This window comes from Geotrypetes seraphini, chromosome 18, assembly GCF_902459505.1.
Source record: "Geotrypetes seraphini chromosome 18, aGeoSer1.1, whole genome shotgun sequence".
Classification (NCBI taxonomy): domain Eukaryota; kingdom Metazoa; phylum Chordata; class Amphibia; order Gymnophiona; family Dermophiidae; genus Geotrypetes; species Geotrypetes seraphini.
Genome location: NC_047101.1, coordinates 16,970,501 through 16,992,938, shown reverse-complemented (window position 1 = coordinate 16,992,938; position 22,438 = coordinate 16,970,501). Strand labels below are relative to the sequence as shown.

Below are 22,438 nucleotides of genomic sequence, written 5' to 3'. Positions count from 1 at the left end.
TTTTGAAACACGCGGGTATAAGTCTTTTGATGAGCCCTATGGTCAAAAGAATGATATAAATGACGACTGAAGAGGATAAGAGGTCTCCTACCTGGGATCTTGACATAGGGAGCGTGATGCCCATGTTGTTAGAGCTCATCAAGGAGATGTTCATGCTTTGAGAGGAAGTCAGGGTGGCATGAGGAGGTGCCATCATGTCGAAGAAGACGGCAGAATTTGTGGCAGCTGGAGCATGACTTGGGGCTGCTTGTGGGGAAGTAGAAAATAGGCCTGGAACTGGTTGGGAGGCTCCACCGTAGAGGTCCGAGTTGGGCGCCACAGGCCCTGGAGATATTTGACCAAAAGCACTCCAGTCTCCAAATTCTCCATTCCCACTCATTGCTGTGCATGGCAATTGGGGCAGGGGGGGGGAGAAAATACAACGAGAAAAATAGCATTGACTCAGTGAAGTTATAGAAATTTATTTTAAAACATTTATAACCCGCTGTCTCTACAGTTCTGTGCGGGTTACAAAAACCACACAATCAAATTGTGACAAACAAACATTAAGATTGCTGAGCAGGCTTTACCACTATCTTGCCTAGAATGACTATAGCCTGTGGACTATTGCAGCCTTGTTTGACATTACATTAGTGATTTCTATTCCGCCAATACCTTGCGGTTCAAGGCAGATTACAAAAGAGTTATCTGGCCATTTCCAGAGGAATTGAAGAGAAGAGCGAGTTGTTTCAGAGAATTGGGAAGAGTCTTGCAGTGTTATTTTGACTTCAAGGATTTCTTGAATAGCGTGGTTTTTATTTCTTTTCTGAACGATTTGTAGTCTGGGGTCATTATCAGTAAATTGGAGAGTTGGTGGTCCAGTTTTGCTGCTTGTGTGGCTAGAAGGCCATCTTAGTTTTTTTTCATTTGACGTCTCTGATTGAGGGATGCGTGAACGGTTTTGTGGGTTCTCCTATGTCTGGTTGAGGTAGTTTTATTGGGCGTTCCATCTACTGTCTTGCACTCCCTGCAGGTTGCTCAAAATTCAATAGCAAGAACATTGTTTAGACCGAGAAAAAGTGATCATGTTTCAGGGTATTTATAACCTTAAGCTTTCTTGGCTCAAGGTGGAATTTAGGCTTAAATTCAAATTATTGGTACTCATATATCTGAGTGTGAAAGGTTCATCGCCCAAATACTTGGTAGATCGTATCTCTCCTTATCTCCCATTATCGAAATTAAGGTCCGCCACTCCCCTAGATTTGTCAATACTTACGAGAAAAGATCTGGGACCACAAACTGTAAGAACTGGGGGGGTGGGGGGTCCCCGTATAGGACCTGAGGAATGGAACAAGCTCCCATTATATGTCAGAAGCAAGGACAATATAAGTATGTTTAAAAAGCTTCTGAAATGTCATCTATTCTTTCAAATGAAATATTAGAGATGAAATTATTCTTATAGTCATGTGGAGGTCACGCGTTTAAGGTATAGTCCTGATTAGGAGTTTTATGTAATGTTCTTAGAATTGAATATTAGTTGTGTTAACAGCTTTGTATGTGTGCAGTTTATTATTGTGTATGTCAGTTATATTATGAATGTAATCTCTGTTCTCCGCTTTAAATTAAAGCGGATTATAAATAAACAAACAAACATACATACATAAAGGATAAAACTCCTGGAAAATTTACATTCAATTACTATTATCTCTACTCATTTTACAAAAATACAATAAACTAAAAAGAATCTGCCTGCAATAAAATAACTTACTTATATTCTCTTTCAAAGAGCAAAGTTTCACACTTTTTCAAAATTGTATCACAGTGGAAGACTGCTTAATTTTAATTGGCAACAAATTCCATAAAACTGCACCCTGCCCTGACACCATAGGCCAGGAGTAGGCAATTCCGGTCCTCGAGAGCCGGAGCCAGGTCAGGTTTTCATGATCTCCACAATAAATATGCATGAGATAGATTTGCATCTCAAGGAGGCAGTGCATTGCAAATCCATCTCATACATATTCATCTTGGATATCCTGAAAACCTGACCTGGCTCCGGCTCTCGAGGACCGGAATTGCCTACCCCTGCCATAGGCTGACGAATTCTTACAGATCTCACCAGATTCAATGATGGAACTTAAAGGTTCATCTGATTCTCAGACCGCAAAGCTCTTTTCGATTGATAACGGCAAAACAGCAAACTCAACATTACAGGGCATTCGTCTCTCAATACTTTAAAAAATCAAACACAGCATGGGCAATGGTTGACCAGTGCAAACTACACAAAATTGGTGTTATACGCTCATATCTGGAGACTTGAACAATAATTCTGGCCACAGCATTTTGCACAATTTGTAATGCATGCATCACATATTTGGGTAGATCAAGGTACAGTGAATTACAGTAATCAAGTACTGGAGTTGGAAACGTTGTAATCAATGTACAAAAATTTTCCATCGTAAAATAGTCTCTCAATCTCTGCAAAAAAAATGAAACTTAAAAAAAAAAAACCCCAAACCTTGAGATATAACAGACTTAATGTGCAGTTTAAACAACAGCGTTAAAGTCTAACAAAACACCCAAGATTTACATTGTTGTAGAACCGGAACATCCATATTATCAAGCATTCTATTAGACGGGAATCTCTCAAGCTTTTCTTTATGACCTACATATAAAACCTCTGTTTTACCAACATTTAGTTTTAACTGATGCAACCAAGTTTTAACACCTTGAAAACAATTCTGGGATCTTTTCCAGATAAGCCCGGCCACTAATGGAAAAAGTGGACGCGCCGAAAGTTAAGTCCCGCCACCTTTTGCCAGTGCACGCAACCTTAACCAGTGAAGTTCACAGCACAACGGCCCCACAACGCGGTGCAATGTGTATAAAGTAAAGTGGGGGGGGGGGTTCCCCCCCATGTCCCCACGTCGTAGCACCCAAAAAAGATTATAAAAAAGAGGATATGAAACTTAACATTATCAAAAAAGATTATAAAAAAGAGGATATGAAACTTAATATTATAAAAAAATAGGATAAACTGTCGACCATTTTTTTAAGGGGTCTGACGGGGGGGCGTGGGGGGGAACCCCCCCACTTTACTTTCTACAGATCGTGCCTCTTTTTTATAATTTTTTTTGGGTGGCAGGGGTTAACTTTTTGGCGGGGCTTATCTGGAAAAGATCCCAATTCTGAAACAATCCCCCAAGAGGACAATTGTATTCGACACACAGTCAACCACTGGTATCGGCATATATTCAAAAATTCACATCCAATTTTCTTAATTCCTGACAAAGGGGCAACAAATATATGTTAAATAACACTGCTGCCAACGCTGAACCTTGTGGCACACCTTTTACGAGGGTAGCCCAATCTGAATGATCTTGAGCAGTGGTTCCCAAACCCTGTCCTGGGGGACCCCCAGCCAGTCGGGTTTTCAAGATATTCCTAATGAATATGCATGAGAGAGATTTGCATATAATGGAAGTGACAGGTATGCAAATCTCTCTCATTCATATTCATTAGGGATATCTTGAAAACCTGACTGGCTGGGGGGTCCCCCAGGACAAGGTTTGGAACCACCGATCTTGAGCAATCTCTACCCAAAACATCCTCTCTGATAAGAATGATTGAAACCAATCCAACACTGTATCCTCAATGTTTAAAGCCTTCAATTTTATCAGTAAGATCTATGGACAGTATGAAAAGCAGACAAAATGTCCAGAAAGATAACAAAAAAATCCTCAATTACCTTAGGCAAGACCTCGTTTCAAAGAATCCAGCATAAATACCAACAATAATTCTGTAGAATGTTTATGCTGAAACCCAAACTGAAAATGGTCTAAGACAGGGGTAGGCAATTCCGGTCCTCGAGAGCCGGAGCCAGGTCAAGTTTTCATGATATCCACAATGACTATGTATGAGATGGATTTGCATGCACTGCCTTCTTGAGATGCAAATCTATCTCATGCATATTTATTGTGGATATCCTGAAAACCTGACCTGGCTCCGGCTCTCGAGGCCCGGAATTGCCTATCCAAAAAATCCTGCAACTGAGATAGTACAACTTTTTCCAACACCTTTGCCAGAAAATTCAAAGATGAAATAGGAAGATAAGGATCCAATTGCTTTCCACTCTGCTTAGACTTTAACAACGGCCGAATAATTGCTTTCTTCAAACCTATAGGGACACAACCCACAACCAAATATTTTGTAATTACCTTCAATACAGATGGTGTTATAGTCTCTCTAATACCAGAAAGTACACTTACAGGAAATGGGTCAAGTGAACAAGTAGACATTTAAACTCTGAATAACCATTTTCACTTGCGTTTCTGTAACCCTTTCAAAATCTGACCACCTTACATCCTGCGTCTCGAACTATATAATCAAAGGATCATTGCAAAAATCTGCACAAACATTCTGGACCTTACTTGTAAAGTATGTTATGAAAAATCCTGACTTGTGAAGATGTCAACATCATACTGTGATGGCAAATTAGTAAGCTTTGTCACCACCCTGAATAGTTCCTTACTAATTTTCTGATCAAAGTTATTTCTTCTTAGTGTCCATAGTGGCACTACTGTACTCATTTAAAGAGCAGATCTATGACCATCCTTGTTACTATTTGCAAGCAACGATTCCCATCTGGACAGCACATTCTGATGAATATTCCAGTGGTCCTTGCAAGACAGCAGGAGGAGTAATTCAACATCAGCATACAAAATTTACTGCCTGTGCTGTTCTTTTCATCCCCAACAGATCTACCTAGGGAAAAAGACATTGTCATGCCATCTGTAGTCCTCACATCTACAAAAATTAATGGCACTATCCATGTCCAAGAAACTATGAGGACAATGGAATGGAAAAGTTAAACACCCCAAAAAACAACTCCAGAGTCCACTGAAAACAAATTATATATGTGCAAGTACTGTAAAATGTATACACATGAAAAACAAAACAAAAGGAAAATAAAAGCCTCCCAAGAAAGTGTTTCTCAAAGAAATGTGCTAAAAGCAATTCCAATCACAAGCAAAAAACCTTAACATTGTGTTTAAACTGATCAACATGTCAAAAGAAAATATAAAAAAAACAAAAAACAAAACCAGGAAGCACTTAGCTCACTAGAACATTTGCACTGCTTCACGGCAATCCCAGATTCTTTGCTGTGATTGGAATTGCTCTCTCCTGGTTTTCTTCCTCTCTCTCCCATCGCACCTTCAGTTTATGCAATGGTGGTTCTTCCTCCACAGTCATCCCGCTATCAACTGGTGTACCTCAAGGCTCTGTCATGGGACCACTCCTTATCTGATCACTTGCAGCACTGATCTCCTCCCATGGCTTCCAGTATCACCTCTATGCTGATGATCTCAGATTTATCTCTGCACACCAGGTATCTCTACTCAAACCCAGACCTGAGTCTCAGCCTGCCTGTCCAACATTGCTGCCTGGACGTCTCACCACCATCTAAAACTGAATATGACAAACAGAGCTGCTCATTTCTCCGCTCAAACCCACCTCCCCACTTCCCCTGTTCCGTCTCTGTGAACAACACTCATCCTCCCTGTTTTGTCTACTCGCAATCTCTGGGTCATCTTTGACTCCTCTTTCTCCTTCCCCGCCCAGATACAACACGTCACTAAAACCTGCCGCTTCTTCATCCATATTACCACCAAAATCTGACCCTTCCTCTCCAAGAGTATTACCAAAACCTTTATCCACGCCCTCATCACCTCATGCTTAGATTACTGCAACACACCACTCTCAGGTCTTCTGATCAATCATCTCTCTCCCCATTAATCCGTCCAGAATTTGGCTACATGACTCATATTCCATGAGAGCTGCTATACTCATGTTATCCCTCTCCTAAAGTCACTTCATTGGATTCCCATCCATTTCCAAATACTGTATATACTCAACTTTAAGATGATCCAAATATAAGTCGAGGTACCCCTTATCCCCCCCAAAAGGAGGAAGATAAGGTTGGCTTGAATATAAGCCGGTGGTGTGTGTGTGTGTTAATATTCATGTGCCCTGCCAGGATCTGCACCCCCCCCCCTCACTCCCTGCCCTGCTAGGCTCTCCACTCTTTCCCCCCCTCTCTGTCCTGTACCCTGGTCCCCCTTATCTCTCGATGTCCTTTTTTTTAGGGTTTTTTCCCCCCTTTTTAAAATAAATATTTTACAGTACTTACTCCTTTATATTCTATGTTTTCAGTGGACTTTTTTGACTTCCCATGCCACATCATCTGTCTTCCCAAGACTGTTTTGTGTGATAGTGTTTGGTCTATAGGTAGGTACCTATAGACCAAACACTATCACACAAAACAGTCTTTAGAGACTTGACACACCAACAGGGCTGTGCCTAATATCACTGGCAGCTCTGAGATACCTGTCTATACACAACCTCTGATTTAAAATCCTCTAGAGTGGGTGACATGAATGTGTCACACCATTTTGCTACCCCTCCTGAAGACGCCTATCGGATGAAACTTAGGTCTGGGTAGAAGGGAGCAAAGAAACGAGGGAGAGAGAAAATTTTCTTGATTGCTCTATTGACTATGTGCACTGAAAGGAGTTTTTCCTGCTGAGCCACTGGGATTTATTATTACATGAATGGAATTGGAGTGATTTACAACAAACCTTAAACAAATGAGTGCCTTAGCTCCAATTAGTAGTTTTGGGAATATATTTTAAAATGAAACTAGAATCAATGTGGAGACATTGAAGTGTGGTGACGGTCCCTAAATTGACTCTTCTGTAGCTCTGTTGCAGGAGATATGGGTTCTGAACACTTCATTTACACACCAATTTAAACAAATATCATATTATCACTGAAGATTTATTTCCCATATTCCCAGTTTTGTGAGGTATACACAAAGCACTACAGATTTTATTCATGGCCTCAGAACCTGAGACTGTTTCCTTTACCCCACCTGCTTTCCCATCTAGTCATGCTAGAAGCATGCCAAACCACCTGCTTATCTTTCAAAGGAATGCTAACAAGTTTTCCTCTTAAAGGTTTGTCTCATTCTGCACTTGATTTTAATGATGAGAATATTGAAATGTTTAATACTGAATAGGCCAGGTCAAGATTGCTTCAAAAGCTGAACACTATCTGGGGGGAAAACAAAGGCAGACAACCAAACAGTATCTTTGAGCCTCGTATTGAAGAGAAATTCATCTTCAAATCTTTTAAGGGCTCTTTTCTATAAAGCCTGTGGTACCCTCCCAGGTAGATGGAGTGGAAGTGAATGCAGCAGATTCAAACAGGTATCGTGACAGACAATCCATATATATTTACAAACCACCACCCATACTGCATAGACCTAGAACCTGTTTTTGGATAAGAGCGATTCAGAAATTCAAATTAGATTAGTGGGGAATGATTAACCAACTCATGTAAAGCACTGCTCTAGTTAATCTCTACAGGTACAAACAGCTGGAGAGTAACAGAGGGAGAACCTCCTAATTCCCCTTTCTGCTAGGCATGGCCCACTTTGAACCTACCCACCTTGGAAGATAAAAACAAGAGAGACTTGATTTGTGTATATGTGGAACAGTTTTATTTTCAGAGTCCAACTTGCTTCTGGGTTGTTTTCCCCCCCCCCCCTCTCAGGCTTCTTGTTATCCACTATTGCTATGGAAGCCTATGGACTGAGGAAGAACAGCTGGCAAGATGATTCCTGTGCAGCCATCAAATGCTTTGCTACCCTACATAGGGCTAGATTCACTAAGGACACCGATTGTGTCCCGACCACTTTGCGACCCGATTGTTCCCCGACCCGATTGACTAACCTTGGTGCAAATCAACCTCCGATCCGATCATGCAAATGAGGGAATGACATGCAAATGTAGGAAGGCAGCGATTCACTAAACAATTTAAGGAACACCAACTGGGCTGGCCGATCCAAAAACAAGCGACTGACCAGTCACTTGAGGAAAAACCCTGCTCTCTGCCCCAACTCTTGCCGACTCTCTTGCTTGCTGCCCTTCCCTGCAGCGCAAGCCTGTGGTTTTAATCCACTTTAAAACCATGGGTTAAAACCACAGGCTTGCGAGTAAAAAAGTTAAAAAAAAACAAAAAAACAACAACAACCCCAAAAACCCACAGATAGCAAACTCATGCACAGACATCTACAGGCAAAGTAGATGGTTTGCGCATGCATCGGGATCACTCTTAGGCGATCCATGCGGTCGGTTGGGGTGCGATTATGATCACCCTCATTTGCTTGAGGGCGCTTCGTGAATCAGCCTCCCGGTCACGGATCAGATCCGTGGCCTTAGTGAATCTAGCCCATAGTTCAGAAACCCACTAGAGACCAACACAAAAAGGAATTAGCAGGTTACGAAACCTCTTATTAACCTTCCAAAATGCTTAGGCTATACAATTCCCACACAGGCAAAGAAGCCAACCCACCCAGTTTTAAAGGAACATCTGCATTTATCTATAACCTGCTTTTATTATCTGAATGGGAATTGAATGCTTATTCTTTTTCCATCTGTCTATATGAAACAAATAAAAAAAAATAAAATATGACACTTAATTAGTACACAGAAGTAAACAGATGATGGAAAAAACCCCCACACCTATTGATTTATGGGCAAACTATTTCCGGATAATACAGAATCTGTAAGCTAGTTGTAAGCTATTTGCTATCTGTGATATGGTACTGGTATATGTACTGCAATGGCTAACATCTAAGCCAGCTTCATTACATTTGGGTCAGTTGCTGCTGATCCCCTCCCCATCGGGTCCAGGATGAAAATGTGACCTCCTCTTTCTCTACTGGGCCCAGGCAGGACACAATGTCTTCCTCCACTAAGCCCAGCATGATGCTGCACTAACTTTAAACTGAAAAGATGAGAGATTTTGGAAACTTTGCTTTGTTTCTATTACACTTGCTACTCATTTATAACATCCCAGGGTGAACCAACCTGCAGCATGTAGGATATTATGATAAATATCAAAAGCAGTAACTACTGTATATACTTGAATATAAGCTGAGATTTTTGGGCCAAACAATGGCCCAAAAATGGGAGTCTCGGCTTATATTTGGGTCGGCACCCACCTGCCTCCCCCCAACCCAGACCTATTGCAGGCCTCCGCCAGGCCTGCTGTAAGACCTGGTGGTCCAGCAGTGGGCCGGGACAGGAGGGATCCCTCCCACCTTCTGTCCCAGCTGACTGTGATGACTTTTTAACTCCCTCCCGTCTCTCCCACGTACCTTTGAAATCCCTGGTGGTTGAATGGTCGTCTGGAGCACAGCAGTCTTCCTGCACTCCTGCCCCTTGCTGAGCAGTTAGCTGAATGGCTTCCGCAAGTTCTCATGGGACTTGTGAGAACTCAGGGCAGCCATTCAGCTAGAATCTCAGCACGGGGCAGGAGCACGGGAAAACCGCTCCTGCTCGGTACACGTTTTATAAAACAGATTTTACACACAGTAAAAATTTTACAAAAATTAGGCCCTTTCTGGAAAACTGTCAAAATAATCAATTTAAATAAAAGGAAGCTGTGTGCACAACAAACAGCTACCATACAAACAAAGACCATTTAGAATAGCTTACAACTGCTTTTGCCTCTGCACTGCAGTCAAATTAAAAAAAAATAAAAATCATCCACAATTTTTCCCTTTGAAAATCAGTAGTTGCAAAGTAAACATGCTCATTACTTTGCATCCATTTGTGTGGGAAGTGAGAAAGTGCAAAATATAAATTCACTTGAAAATAATATACATGCATGCCAATTTATTCACCTAACCTACTTCTCCCCTTGGAATGCCTACTTAACAGCTCAAACTATACATATTAAGTCCTTTTAACCATGTTGGGGGGGGGGGGGGAGCGTAGTTTTGGTCAAGGCCAGTTGCTTGAAGGGTTGTGGAGTCGGAGTTGAAAGCAATGCTGGGTGGCATCGAAGTTGGTAAAATGTACAGACTCCAGGATCAAAATGGAAAACATTATAATGTGTAAAATTTATCATTTTATACTTTGTTCAAACTTCAAATAAATATATTTTCATGCACACAATTGATTCACTTGTAGGAAGCACATCAATACTCTGGAACAAGAAAACCAATGTAACAGCAACTATAAAAACAGGTAGCAGATGAAAACTGTCTTGCCATCAAATGGCCAAAGATGCACTAAAATTCAACCCTAACCTCTCCTCTATTAATTAGGCTGAAGAAATCTCAGGATACCTTGGGCTGCTGCAGAGGTGAAGTCAGCAAAGCCTCCAAATGGGTCAGGTGAAGGACCTAGAATCAAAGACGTATAATGTGAGTGACCGCCCACCCTCTTCATTGATTCTGATCATGGTAGCAGATCTGTGAACTGGAGATGCCAGCTCATTTCTTCAAATGCACTATTTCCTGTTCAACATTTATATTCTTGCCAATCCAGGAGACCAAACACAAATTCGGAACACAAAGCATTATGGCGGTGTTAATAATAACAGTTTATATACCGCAGGACCGTGAAGTTCTATGCGGTTTACAATGATTAAAAGATGCTACAGATTGAGTAGAATTAACAAAGTTAAGAGCTAGTGAGAAACAGCTCTAGAGATCAGATAGTGTGGACTAAAATTGTACAGGTCAGTTACCTAAATACACACTAAATATTGAAGCTCAATCACTATACAAATAAAACAGTACAAACTTATTTATTATGAAATAAGCGCTGTGCAAATATAATCATTACAATGACTATCACAATATTTAATAAAATGCAATAAACCCCAAATACACCTCTTCAGCAAAGATGTTATGAGTAAAACTTAAGGTGCATCATCATATCAAAGGTACCATTTCAAAGTTCATAGATTTCCAAAAGGAGTTCTTCAAAAACTTCTTGCTTGACTCTATATATAACGGGAAGGTTACAAACAATGTTCTGAACAGGGATCACTGGGAAGATGGCATATGACAACAGCCTTGCTCTACACCCGACGGTGTTTCGCCAATAGCATCTTGAGGAGACAAGACTCCAGAAGGATTATCTTCAGGTCTACGCACCTGAACTGTTTTCAGGTAGCAGACTTTAGGGTCGGGAAATCCAATCGGCACTAACCCTCCTTACTCAGCAGACTAACAAGACATAGACTTTATATAATAATAATAACAACAGTTTATATACCGCAATACCGTTAAGTTCTATGCGGTTTACAAAAGATTATTGTGGTACAAGTTGAGTTGACGTACAAGTTGAATTAACTTAAGGGATGTGGGGAACAATTGGGAGAAAGGGCAAGAGAGGGGAAAGAGGGAAATGGGTATATATCAGACAAGGAAGCCTTATTGAATTTAGTTTAACCTTTTTTATGATCAAAACCCTTTTCAGTCTTTAAGGGGCACTAAAAGCTTATTATGAATTCTTCTGCACAACATCATAAAATCTCTTAAGCACTGTATATTTCAGCAGTATCTGGAATGCCAATACAGAGAGAACTGTAGATCATTAACACAGAGTGCTCTCAACTGTACCTCCTTTACAACCACATCTAAGAACATGTACTTGAGGTCTTGGAACTAAGGATTTCAAAAGCTAGCTGTCCCTCCTAAATCCCGTTTACTTGCATCATTCAAGCATTTGTTAGTATGAAGTAGCATGTGCTAAGTTAATGCTCTACCACCTCATCAAACATCACTTCTGTTCCATAAACAAAAACCTGGCATCCAGCAAATGTCACTAAAAGTACTTCTAAACTAGTATTAAATATGAAGAGCTAGAATCCTTATGGCTACATATTAAGGATGGTCTGAACTCTCAAAGAAGTCGTCATATTCTTTACTAACAAGCTGCAGTGTTGATCTGCCTGTTTCTTCACTAGCTTAGCCAAGTCTGGGTACAAAAGATTATGCTTACAGATAAGACTGGGACCACCTCGTCCAGCTCTAAGCTTAAACCAAGCATTACTGGCTGTAAATACAAATCCTTTTTGGATAGGACTCTTATGTACCAAGCAAGTAAACAGCAATTTTGGTTAGGCAACTACATTAATAGAGCTAGACTGACTTACTGCGCCTTTAGGAAAGAAATAAAACTGCATTGTTTAATAGATTTATCTCCTAAACAGAAGTTTCACTAAATCTAATACTGCTATTATGTCCACTCTTGTATAAAATTTTGTATTTTAATAATTTGCATATTGTAATTCGCTGATTGCCCAGCTCTCTTCGGTGTGAACCGCCTAGAAGTCGTCTGATTATGGCGGTATAGAAGAATAAAGTTATTATTATTATTATTAAAAGAGACAGTGCCTCACTTTTGTGCTATGTGATGGAGCTATTTCCAGTAACCAAGTCTATTTATGGTACTTTAAAGAGATTATTTTTTATGTCCTTACAGAGGTGTAGCACATTCTGTATGTCTTGGAGGCAGCAGTTTCTTACCCACTGAACTAGATGTATTTATTTTCTGGTACAGTTCTCTCTCTCTCTTTTTTTTTTTTTCTTTTTTGCATTCATCAGTTTTGATAAATGCATCTTTGTTATCTACAATTCATAAACCACCTTCTCGTCTTTAGTGATTTCACCTCAGCAGAGACTTATCCACAGACATGAGCAGTGATGCAATTATTGCACTTTTAATGTTCTGTGGACGTTATATATGTTACATCACAGCTGCTTAGCACACAGTGCTCAGGAAGCAACCAGGTGGGACTGAAACATCTGCGCAGCACTCAAACACCACAAGGGACAACTTCCAACATCTGGTACTGCTCCTAAATTGTCATATTGCTGTAAGACATTCTGCCCCATCTGCTACACTCAACTGGGTTAATTAAACTGGAACTATGCCCTTGGTAATAAATGGACAAAAGCAACTATGGAGGACAAAAGGAGAAAATCCATTTTCCTATAAATGCATTTGTCTCTCAGATAAAAGCCACTTTGTTTCTAATTTAGGAAACCAGAACAGATTTCAAGCCACAAGCACACACACTCACTTAATAAGCTTTAAAAATTTAATTCATAAATGAGACTGTTTATCTCATTTTTTCCCTCCCTGCTTGAAGCTGCTTTGTGCCCACAATATCATCTAAATCTTGCCACCAGGTCTTGCCATTAAGGATTTATAGGGATCTTCCATTCTACCCTGGGGTTGTGAACACCATCTCTGCCTGAGGCAGAGATCAAACTGGGAACCCTTCCACTAGATCAGCCCAAAGGTGATTTTGTTTTACAGTAAAATGCACCGACAGGCACCAAGTAGCACTATATATAATTACAGGTATCTGGGGGAAAAAAAAAATCTGTTTACAAGGAACTGAAGTTTAAAACATTGTACTCCAAAAGCAAGAGAGGGGAAGCCGCTGGGCATATCCTCAATAACTAAGTTGATAATGTGAATAGACCAGGGAGACTCAAAGCAAAACAGCAGCAGAACTGGTTCCCCACATAAATACTGCAGGGTAAACCAAAACAAAATGGTGAACTAGAGAAGCTTAAAGCCAAGCTGATGTTTCTTAGTCCAAGAGATCAGCCAAGTACTACATACTATTACTTATTTCTATAGTGCTAAAAACATAGAAGAGACAGTCCCTGCTACAAAGAGCTTACAATCTAGTCAAGTACAACTTCCAGTGTAAAATAAAGTGACTTAATTTCATTGAAAGTTCTGCTTGGTTGATCTCTTGGACTAAGATACAGTTTCCAATGAAATTAAGTCACTTATTCTATATTGAAAGTTGTACTTGGCTGATTCTCTTGAACTAAGACACATCAACTTGGCTATAAGCTTCTCCACTATTTTCTTTGGTCTGTTCTACTCTTTTTCTGTAGACTAGGGAGACTCAGTATCCTGAGCCCCTTCATAAAGACATCATTAATTGGCTAAAGCTCAGCATTCCTGGTCTCCCCTTCCCCTTACTGAATATCCCTTTAGTACAAAAAATGTAAACTTAAAACATACTTCACATAAATCCAATATCCCTATATTTCTGTGTTACCACAATATGTTGAAATGGTACTGAGCTTTCATATGTGTGTAGCCGATTAATACTGCCTTTAGGATATAGCTGTCAGCATTTCATCTGGTGGATCAAGGTATTATCTGGTCTAGCCCCTAAATACATAACAGCCTTCTTCTCATTCCCAACCAACAGACATGAAAGAAGTGCACATCTGAAATTCGTCTCCCCACCGGCTAGAGGATGCAAATATAAGAGATACCATCAACAACTTCTATCGTATCAAGCAGCCTTATGGGGCAAAGACTTAGAAAAACTAATCACACTTACAAACAATTATGGAGAATTTAGGAAACACCTAAAAACATTCCTGTTCTCGAAATACCTAGGTAACGAACAAGAACAATAGCCCCCTTCGCAATCCCACCCAAATCTGATCTTGTAAACTGCTAACCCCTAATCACTAACAATGAATGCTCCATTCAATTTATGGAATTTTCTAATCCATTGTAAACCACACGGTACTTCATGGTCCTGCAGTATACAACCTATTGTTATTATTGTTAATGCTGTTACTATCAGATGAACACTGCCATACTCTGTAAGTAGCTGTCTGTTCAGTTTCTCTTTATTGTAAACCGCCTAGAAGTCGCAAGATTGTTGGCGGTATATAAAAATAAAGTTATTATTATTATTATAATATAAGGGTAAATCAAAAAGTAAAGGCAAAATACATCTAACAGCTTTAATAGAAATAACCGTGAGCAACTGAAAATATCACTTTTCCACACAGTTTCCATGCAAAACAATACATTTGTTGTATAGTTCAAGTAGCTTCTGATTTCCTGCAGAGAAGTTTTTCGGCTGCTCCCGAAGCCAGGTGAGCACCGCTTCCTTAACTTCATCATGCTTTGTCTTTTGCTCTCCGGGTTGCAGTGATGCACCCAGGTCTCGTCGCTGGTGACAATTCTCTCCAGAACACTCAGTTCTTCATACCGTCTCAGGAACTGGGTTTCAACCTCCACCTGCTGTTGCATGCAGATCGGTAAGCTGTTGGGGAACCTATCATGCACAGATTTTCCTGTATCCCAAGTCGTCATGCATTATGGCAAATGCAGATCCACAGCCGATATTCAAATTTGCAACTAATTGATACACCCGTTATCCGTCGGTCTTCTCTAATCAAGGTGCGCACAATGTTAATGGGCGACTAGAATGACCTTTGGTTACACCTGTTCTTCCCACTTTAAACTTTTTTACTTGCTCATAAACCTTTCATTGATTCATGGTGCTATGTCCATTCTGGACTGAAGAAAAGCGATCATATCAGTCCTTACTACCAATCATTGCACTGGTTACCAGTGGAGGCACGAGTAATGTTTAAATTCTCATGCCTCTGTTTTAAGTCAATTTGGGGATTGGCACCTACATACCTGCTATCTCATTTCGTGCTATATAACCCCGTGAGGATAGCCAGGAATTGTAACCTATTTTCTTACCCGAAGATTTTAGGCTGCAAACTTAGCTCTTATTTAGGCAGGATGCTTGCTTTTCAAGCAGGCAGACAACAGTACTGGTTGGGTAATTATATCAGCGGAGCCATGCTGTCCTATGGCACTTTTAGAAAAGAAATTAAGACAGTATTATTTGACCAATTTATCTCTTAATCTGTGCTTTTATCTTTAACATAATTAATTTTATTCCATTAATTTTAAATTTTTAATGTCTTTTTTTAATATAAGGCTGTATTCCTTTTCTTATTATTTTGAATTTCACTGATTGTCCAGTTTTTCTCTTTTGTGGAATCCGCCTAGAATTCTTCCGATTAAGGCGGTATAGAAAAATAAAGTTATGTTATGAGTCAATATCTGATGGTGAATTTCCACAGGTTTCATGCCCTCTACCCAAAGAAAGCACACTACTGTATGCTGTTCTTTGATGGTGCAATCTTGCAATGAAGCGTCCATGTTTCTGACCTCATGGCTTCTTAAACTACTAAAGGCCGAGCGCTGCACTGTGCATGGACAAACTATCCAACAGGCAATGTACGAGTACATATGCTGTATTTTGCTAAGCTTTGTTCCGGTTATCGCGTAATTTAACAATTGCCTTTAATTTTTGATTCGCTCTTGTATTTTGATGGTTACTAGGTGAAACAGGTATTACAGATAGGGTATTAGCATAATATATGAATCCTTATATACAAAGTCAAACCCAGAGGCTCAGAATGGTTTACATCATCATAATATTTTTTAAAAATTGTACACGTGATCATAAACAAAATACAACAACAAAGTACATGAATAAAATACAATAGCATTTAAAGACCAAAATAATTTCAACCTATAGAAACTAAATTATAAAAGTAGTACAATATAACTAAACTAGTCATTAAGCCCGTTACGTTAACAGGTGCTAGAATATATGTCTGTCTGTCTTTCTGTCTCTCTCTCTCCCTGGACCCCTTTCTCTGTCTTTCTGTCCCTCTCCCTGCCCCTGTGTCTTTCCTCCTTTCTTTCTGTCTCCCTCCATCCTGCTGTCTGTCTGTCATTCTTTGCCTAAATGTCCCTGTGCAGCTGCAACAGCATTTCCCTCCCCCTCCACTTCCCTGTGCAGCAGTAGCAGCATTTTCCCCCACCCCCCTTCCCTACTCTTACCACCATGTGGCCTGCTCCTTTTGGCCCCTCCCCCTTCCCTCCTGAGGTCTAGCCTGCTCCAAGGGCCCCCCTTCCCTTATCGCGTTTCCCACAGGAAGGCCCAGCTTCTCCCTGCACGTTATCTTTTTTTTTTTTCATTCTGTTTCCCTCCCTAGCGTGGCTGGCTGCCTGCCTGGTCCCATTGAGTGGCTCGAGTCTGTTTTTGTCGGCGCTTCCCTGCCCGGCCCGCGGTCTGGCCTGCTCCGGGCGAGTGTCGCAGCGGCTCCTCTCGATCTCCGCCAGCGTTGGAAGCCTTCTCCGACGCTGGGGCGGCTCATGAGAGGAGCTGAAACCTCGATCTGGAGAGCAGGGAGTCCAACACTGGCGGCCACTCCTGGGCAGCAGCAAGGCTGGGGACTCGCGCATGCACACTCCTGCGGCCACAGACCTACAATTCACAGATCAGAGATCATGGAAGCACGCAGATTTGAGTGCGCATGTGCGGCTAGGGTTTTATTGTATAGAACATAGTTTTATTAAAGAACATAGTTAGCAAACAACCATGTTTTAAATACCTTATGTAATCTTAAGTAATTGGTTTCTAATTGAAATTCTGAAGGCTGGTTCAAGAAATTTTTGACAGAAAGTACTCATAGGGCTAAACTTGATGAACTCTGTATCTACTCCTTGGTAGGTGGAGTGTGGTTTCCCCCGGGAATCTCCACACTCTTCAATCTTATTTAATCTATTGATGTCTATCCTAGGGAAATACCTGCCATCTCTGGATGATATAACTTTATTGGTTCTTGTTTTGCCGAGTTTACCTGATCCATTGGCTACAGTTGACAATTGTATTCATCAAGTAGAACTGGGCTTCGGCTTATAGGCTAAAATTGAATAAAGATAAAACTCGTATCCTTGGGCTGGCTGCTCTATCTTCCCAACCATTTCAGATTGGTCTGCCAGTTCAAGGGACTGTGCTCAAGTTAAGAGTCTACTGTACAGTATATTGAAGTATTAGACATCATATTAGATTCTAGATTAACTATGGGACCTCAAATTGATGCACTTACTGTAACATATAAATAGGGTAAGCTAGGTCAGCTCACCTTACAAGTTTTCCCTGTAACTTTTTGCACTGGCCCACTAAAGGATATTGGGCAGCCACAAGAGAAAAAGTGTTTCTTCTGGCAGGCCCTGTCACTGTGGAATGTATTGCCCTGAGAGAGACAGTGTGAGTTAAAAAATGTTCAGTGCTAGTTTAAAGTCATCTCTCTCTTTAAACAGGCTTTCCATCTGTAACTCTAGTCATGCAATATTTGGAGTTCTGCTGCCCTGCTAGGAGACTGATCAAGAAGGGGTGTCGAGATAGGTTCTTAAGTGTGTGCGCGTAGGTCTTTCCCTTGTAAATTTATGGAGTTCTTTTTCTTAATTTGCATTATTGACATGTCAACGTGGTCTGACAATAGTTGGGTGGTATATCAAATAAACAAACATTATGATAAACTCTGTCCTAATCCTCCATTAAACTGATAACTTAACACACAACAGCATGGCCAAAGTCTGTAAATGGTGACATTTCAGGTCAGAATATTTTTTTAAATACTGCCACTATAAAGTTTCTAACTCCCCCTGCCTTATTTTTTTTTTTTTTTTACAGAACTGCGGAAGTGGTTTTTAACACAGGCCGTCATGCTGAATGCTCTGCGCTGCTCCTGACACTCATCGGAACTCTACGAGTGTCTGAAGCAGTGCAGAGTATTCAGCGTGCTGGCCTGGGCTAAAAACCGCTTTCGTGGTTTGGTAAAGGGGGTGTATATTACATTACATTAGGGATTTCTATTCCACCATCACCTTGCAGTTCAAGGCGGATTACAAAAGAATTATCCAAGATGTATTACAACAAGAAGTTACAAAAAAAAAAAAAAAAAATTGGTCATTTTCAAAGAGAGTAAGAAATGGGTAAGGTTATTTGTTTGGGGTAGTTGGCTTTAGTGAGAGGTGGAGTTTGAGACTTGCGGTATTATTTCTTTTTTCAAAGTTTTCTTTAAGAGTATGGTCTTTATTTTTTTTCTAAAAGTCTTGTAGTCGAGGAATGCCGTCAGTAGATTGGCGATTTGGTTGCTAGTTTGGCTGCTTGAGTGGTCAGAAGGCCATCATATAGTCGAGCTATGTGGTTTAGCGCAGCAAAGGAAAATCCAGAAATCTTTTCAATGGAAAGATTCAGGATTATGTAAATACAACCAACAATACAGTCATTATTAAAATTTAACAATCTATGACCCAAACAGTCAACATGACAGAGTGCCAATTTAGTCTAAGTAGTCACTACTAAGATCAGGCACATGCAAATGGTTTGGTTTTCTATACTGCTTTATAATATGTACTTATTATGGACCATTCGGGTCTTTATCTGCCGTCATCTACTATATTATTAGTATTAGATTTTTTTTTCATGTGCATGTTTTGCCATGTGTTTGGGGCTCATGGTCTGTGTGCCCATACATGGGCATATTATATATAGCTTAGGGTAAATACCGCTGTGGGTGTGATCCCTACTCACTAGTGGTACATATAGATCTTTTCCAGTCTTTGACCAGGAATGGGAAAAAACTTTTACAGAAAACCAAAAAAAAGAATGAAAACATTACGGAAAACCAAAAAAGAAAAAAAAAATTATTCCATTATTTCAGAGCGGGAACTACTGATTCCTGCAATAAGATACAAGCATATAGATGGGATGAGACTGAGTTATTTCTACCTGTAGTGGGTGACTGGCCGGAGTTCTCAAACAAAAGATTCACAAGGTCATTGGATGACTTGCTGCCTGATCCTGTCGGGGCCTAAAGAAAAACCCAAAGAATTCATTAGCTCAAATATTGTTAGCTTTGCAAATCTTACCTTATAAATTCTATTCAGCGAGTCAAAATATGGTTCTTTGTTGCCATTACAATTCCAATGATGGTAGACACCCACCACAACATGGAGCACATTAAAAAGCGAATTCTGAAGCATAATTCAATACCTGGGAAATGCACTAAAATCTTCCTGCATAAGCCAAAATGATTGTTGCCCCTATTAAATGGCTACGAAGTTAACCTTTAGGATGTTAAAAAAAAAAAAAAAAAAACACCCCAAAAACAAAACACAATCTTGGAGAAATCAAAACTAAGAACTATAGCTGGGAAAAGCAGCACCCAACCTCCAGGTCCCTGAGGTTCACAGTGGGTCTGACTGGATACCCATTTAGCGCTACATAAGTCTGATAGAATAATGTGCAGGTTGGATACCTTGAAATCCAGACAATATGTGAATTGTGAACAATGGATTTGAATACATCTGAATATATATTAAATCAAAATAAACTTTTAAGGGGGTATTTTACTAAAGTACGTTAAAGTTTTGGACTAAAACACATTTTAACACAGGATTTTAAACACAAGCCCCAAACTAACACTCTAACAAGAAGGGATGTTTCCTGTAAGTTTTTTTTAATCTGCAGGTCAGGCCTTAATGTTCCCATTAGCATGCTGTATCTGCTGAGAGTTAATGTAGGGCTACTTAGGGCCAGATTCTATAAATGGCGCCTAAATACACTTACATCGTAGGCATTGCTTTTAGACTTAGGTGTCGCATAGGTAGACTTCAGTACATTAGGCCACCTCCATCACCACCACCAGCAACACCCTGAATCCGGACAGTATTATCTCTATTCGTCTAAACAACCTATCACTATCTACTACCTGCTATCAATTTCTCCTGGAAAAGTCCAGACTAACAATTGTAACTGGACACACTCTTGATTACATGTACTGCAATGCTACTGGAAATGTCCAGTCCTCTAACTTGTAATCCGCTTAGAACCGCAAGGCACAAGCGGAATAGAAATCACTAATGTAATGTAATGTAATGTTTTATCTGGCCTAATTTACTGGTGCATTTCTTGCCTAGCAGTGCCTAATGTAGGCATCCTATACAAAACCCGGCCCCCTTACTGTCTCCTTTTTAGGAGGTGCTAAGTGCTTCTGCATTAATTTTTATGATAGCCAGTTAGTGCGTGGTAAATGTAGTGAACTAGCTGGCTAACTTTTCCTTGCCTACTCTCTACCCATACCTTGCATAAGAACATAAGAACATAAGTGTTGCCTCTGCCGGGTCAGACCAGGGGTCCATCGTGCCCGGCAGTCCGCTCCCGCGGCGGCCCCCCAGGTCCACGACCTGAAAGTGTTCCCTACCTAACCTAAAATATCCATACCCTATTCGCTCAATGTACGGTAAACCTCTATCTGTACCCTGTTATCCCCTTTGCTTCCAGGTAGTCATCCAGTCCCTTTTTGAACCCCAGAATTGTACTCTGTCTTATTACCTCTCCGGAAAGCGCGTTCCAGGTGTCCACCACCCTCTGAGTGAAGAAGAACCGCCTTGCATTCGTTGTGAATCTGTCTCCTCTCAGTTTTTCTGAATGACCTCTTGTTTTAGTTGTCCCTGCTAGTCTAAAGAATCTGTCCCTCTCCACCTTCTCTATGCCTTTCATGATTTTATAAGTTTCTATATGTCCCCTCTCAGTCTCCGCTTTTCCAGGGTAAAGAGCCCCAGCCTGTCTAACCGTTCGGCATATGAAAGGTTCTCCATACCCTTTATCATCCTCGTTGCCCTCCTCTGGACCCTTTCGAGTATTGCCATGTCCTTCTTGAGGTATGGCGACCAGTATTGGACGCAGTATTCCAGATGTGGGCGCACCATTGCTCGATACAGTGGCAGGATAACTTCTTTTGTTCTGGTAGTGATACCTTTTTTGATAATGCCCAACATTCTGTTCGCTTTTTTTGAGGCCGCTGCACATTGTGCCGCCGGCTTCATTGTGTTATCTACCAATACCCCCAGATCTTTTTCTTGGCTGCCTTCCCCGAGTACCCTCCCTCCCATCGTATAGCTGTACCTGGAGTTCCCCTTCCCTATGTGCAAGACCTTACATTTCTCCACATTGAAGCTCATCTGCCATTTTTTTGCCCACTCACTCAGTTTGTTCAGGTCGTTTTGCAATTCTTTGCATTCTTCAACAGTTCTGGCCCTGCTGGAGAGTTTTGTGTCATCCGCGAACTTGATAACTTCGCACTTTGTCCCCGTTTCTAGATCATTAATAAATATATTGAACAGCAATGGTCCCAGCACTGACCCTTGCGGAACACCACTTGTGACCCCTATCCCTTTATTCCTACCCTCTGTTTCCTGCCCGCCAGCCAATTTTTGATCCATCTGTACACGTCCCCTTCCACCCCGTGACTCCACAGTTTCTTCAGTAAGCGTTCATGGGGCACCTTGTCAAAGGCTTTTTGGAAATCTAGATATATAATGTCTACTGGGTCACCTTGGTCCAATTGCTTACTTATCCCCTCAAAGAAATGCAGTAGATTTGTCTGGCATCCTGAAAGAAAAATCCTGAAAAACTCAGTAATGCATGGTTACCGTATTTTTCGCTCCATAAGACACACTTTTTCCACCCCTAAAAAGGGGGTGGAAATAAGGGTGCGTCTTAAGGAGCGAATGTAAAAAAACAAAACAAAACAAAAAAACCCATACTTTTTTTGCCATCCCAGCAGTCCAGCACGCTTTCCGTGCTCCTGCCTCGGTTCCCCTGCTCTCTTCCGGCAGCATCAGCGGTGCACGAGGCGGGTGCGCGCTTTTTGCGTGCCTGCTTGGTCCCGCACTGCACTCCGAATGGCTGCCTGTCAGTTCTCGTCCCGCGAGAACTGACAGGCAGCCATTCGGAGTGCAGTGAGGAGTCAGACCCTGATCCAATATCATACCCCAATATCTTGATGGTTGACTGAACAGGATAACTATGATTGGCATTGAATATCCTTTTTTTTTTTTTGTGAGGGGGATGTTAAAAAGTTAATCAGCTAAGTCCATAT

At 40.9% G+C, this 22,438-nt stretch overlaps 1 protein-coding gene across 3 annotated transcripts in view; it reads right to left on the bottom strand.

Moving 5' to 3' along the window:
• The window catches only part of CLINT1 (clathrin interactor 1), an 88,951-nt gene that overhangs the window by 5,760 nt on the left and 60,753 nt on the right, over positions 1–22,438 (bottom strand). For 2 of the 3 annotated variants that reach the window (XM_033927412.1, XM_033927413.1), the window contains exons 8-10: positions 19,285–19,366; positions 10,175–10,231; positions 92–381 (exon numbers count right to left, since the gene is read on the bottom strand). In XM_033927412.1, the coding sequence (XP_033783303.1) occupies positions 92–381; positions 10,175–10,231; positions 19,285–19,366 (429 nt within the window). The remainder of the gene's footprint in view (positions 1–91; positions 382–10,174; positions 10,232–19,284; positions 19,367–22,438) is intronic. The other variant, XM_033927415.1, reaches the window with a different exon arrangement.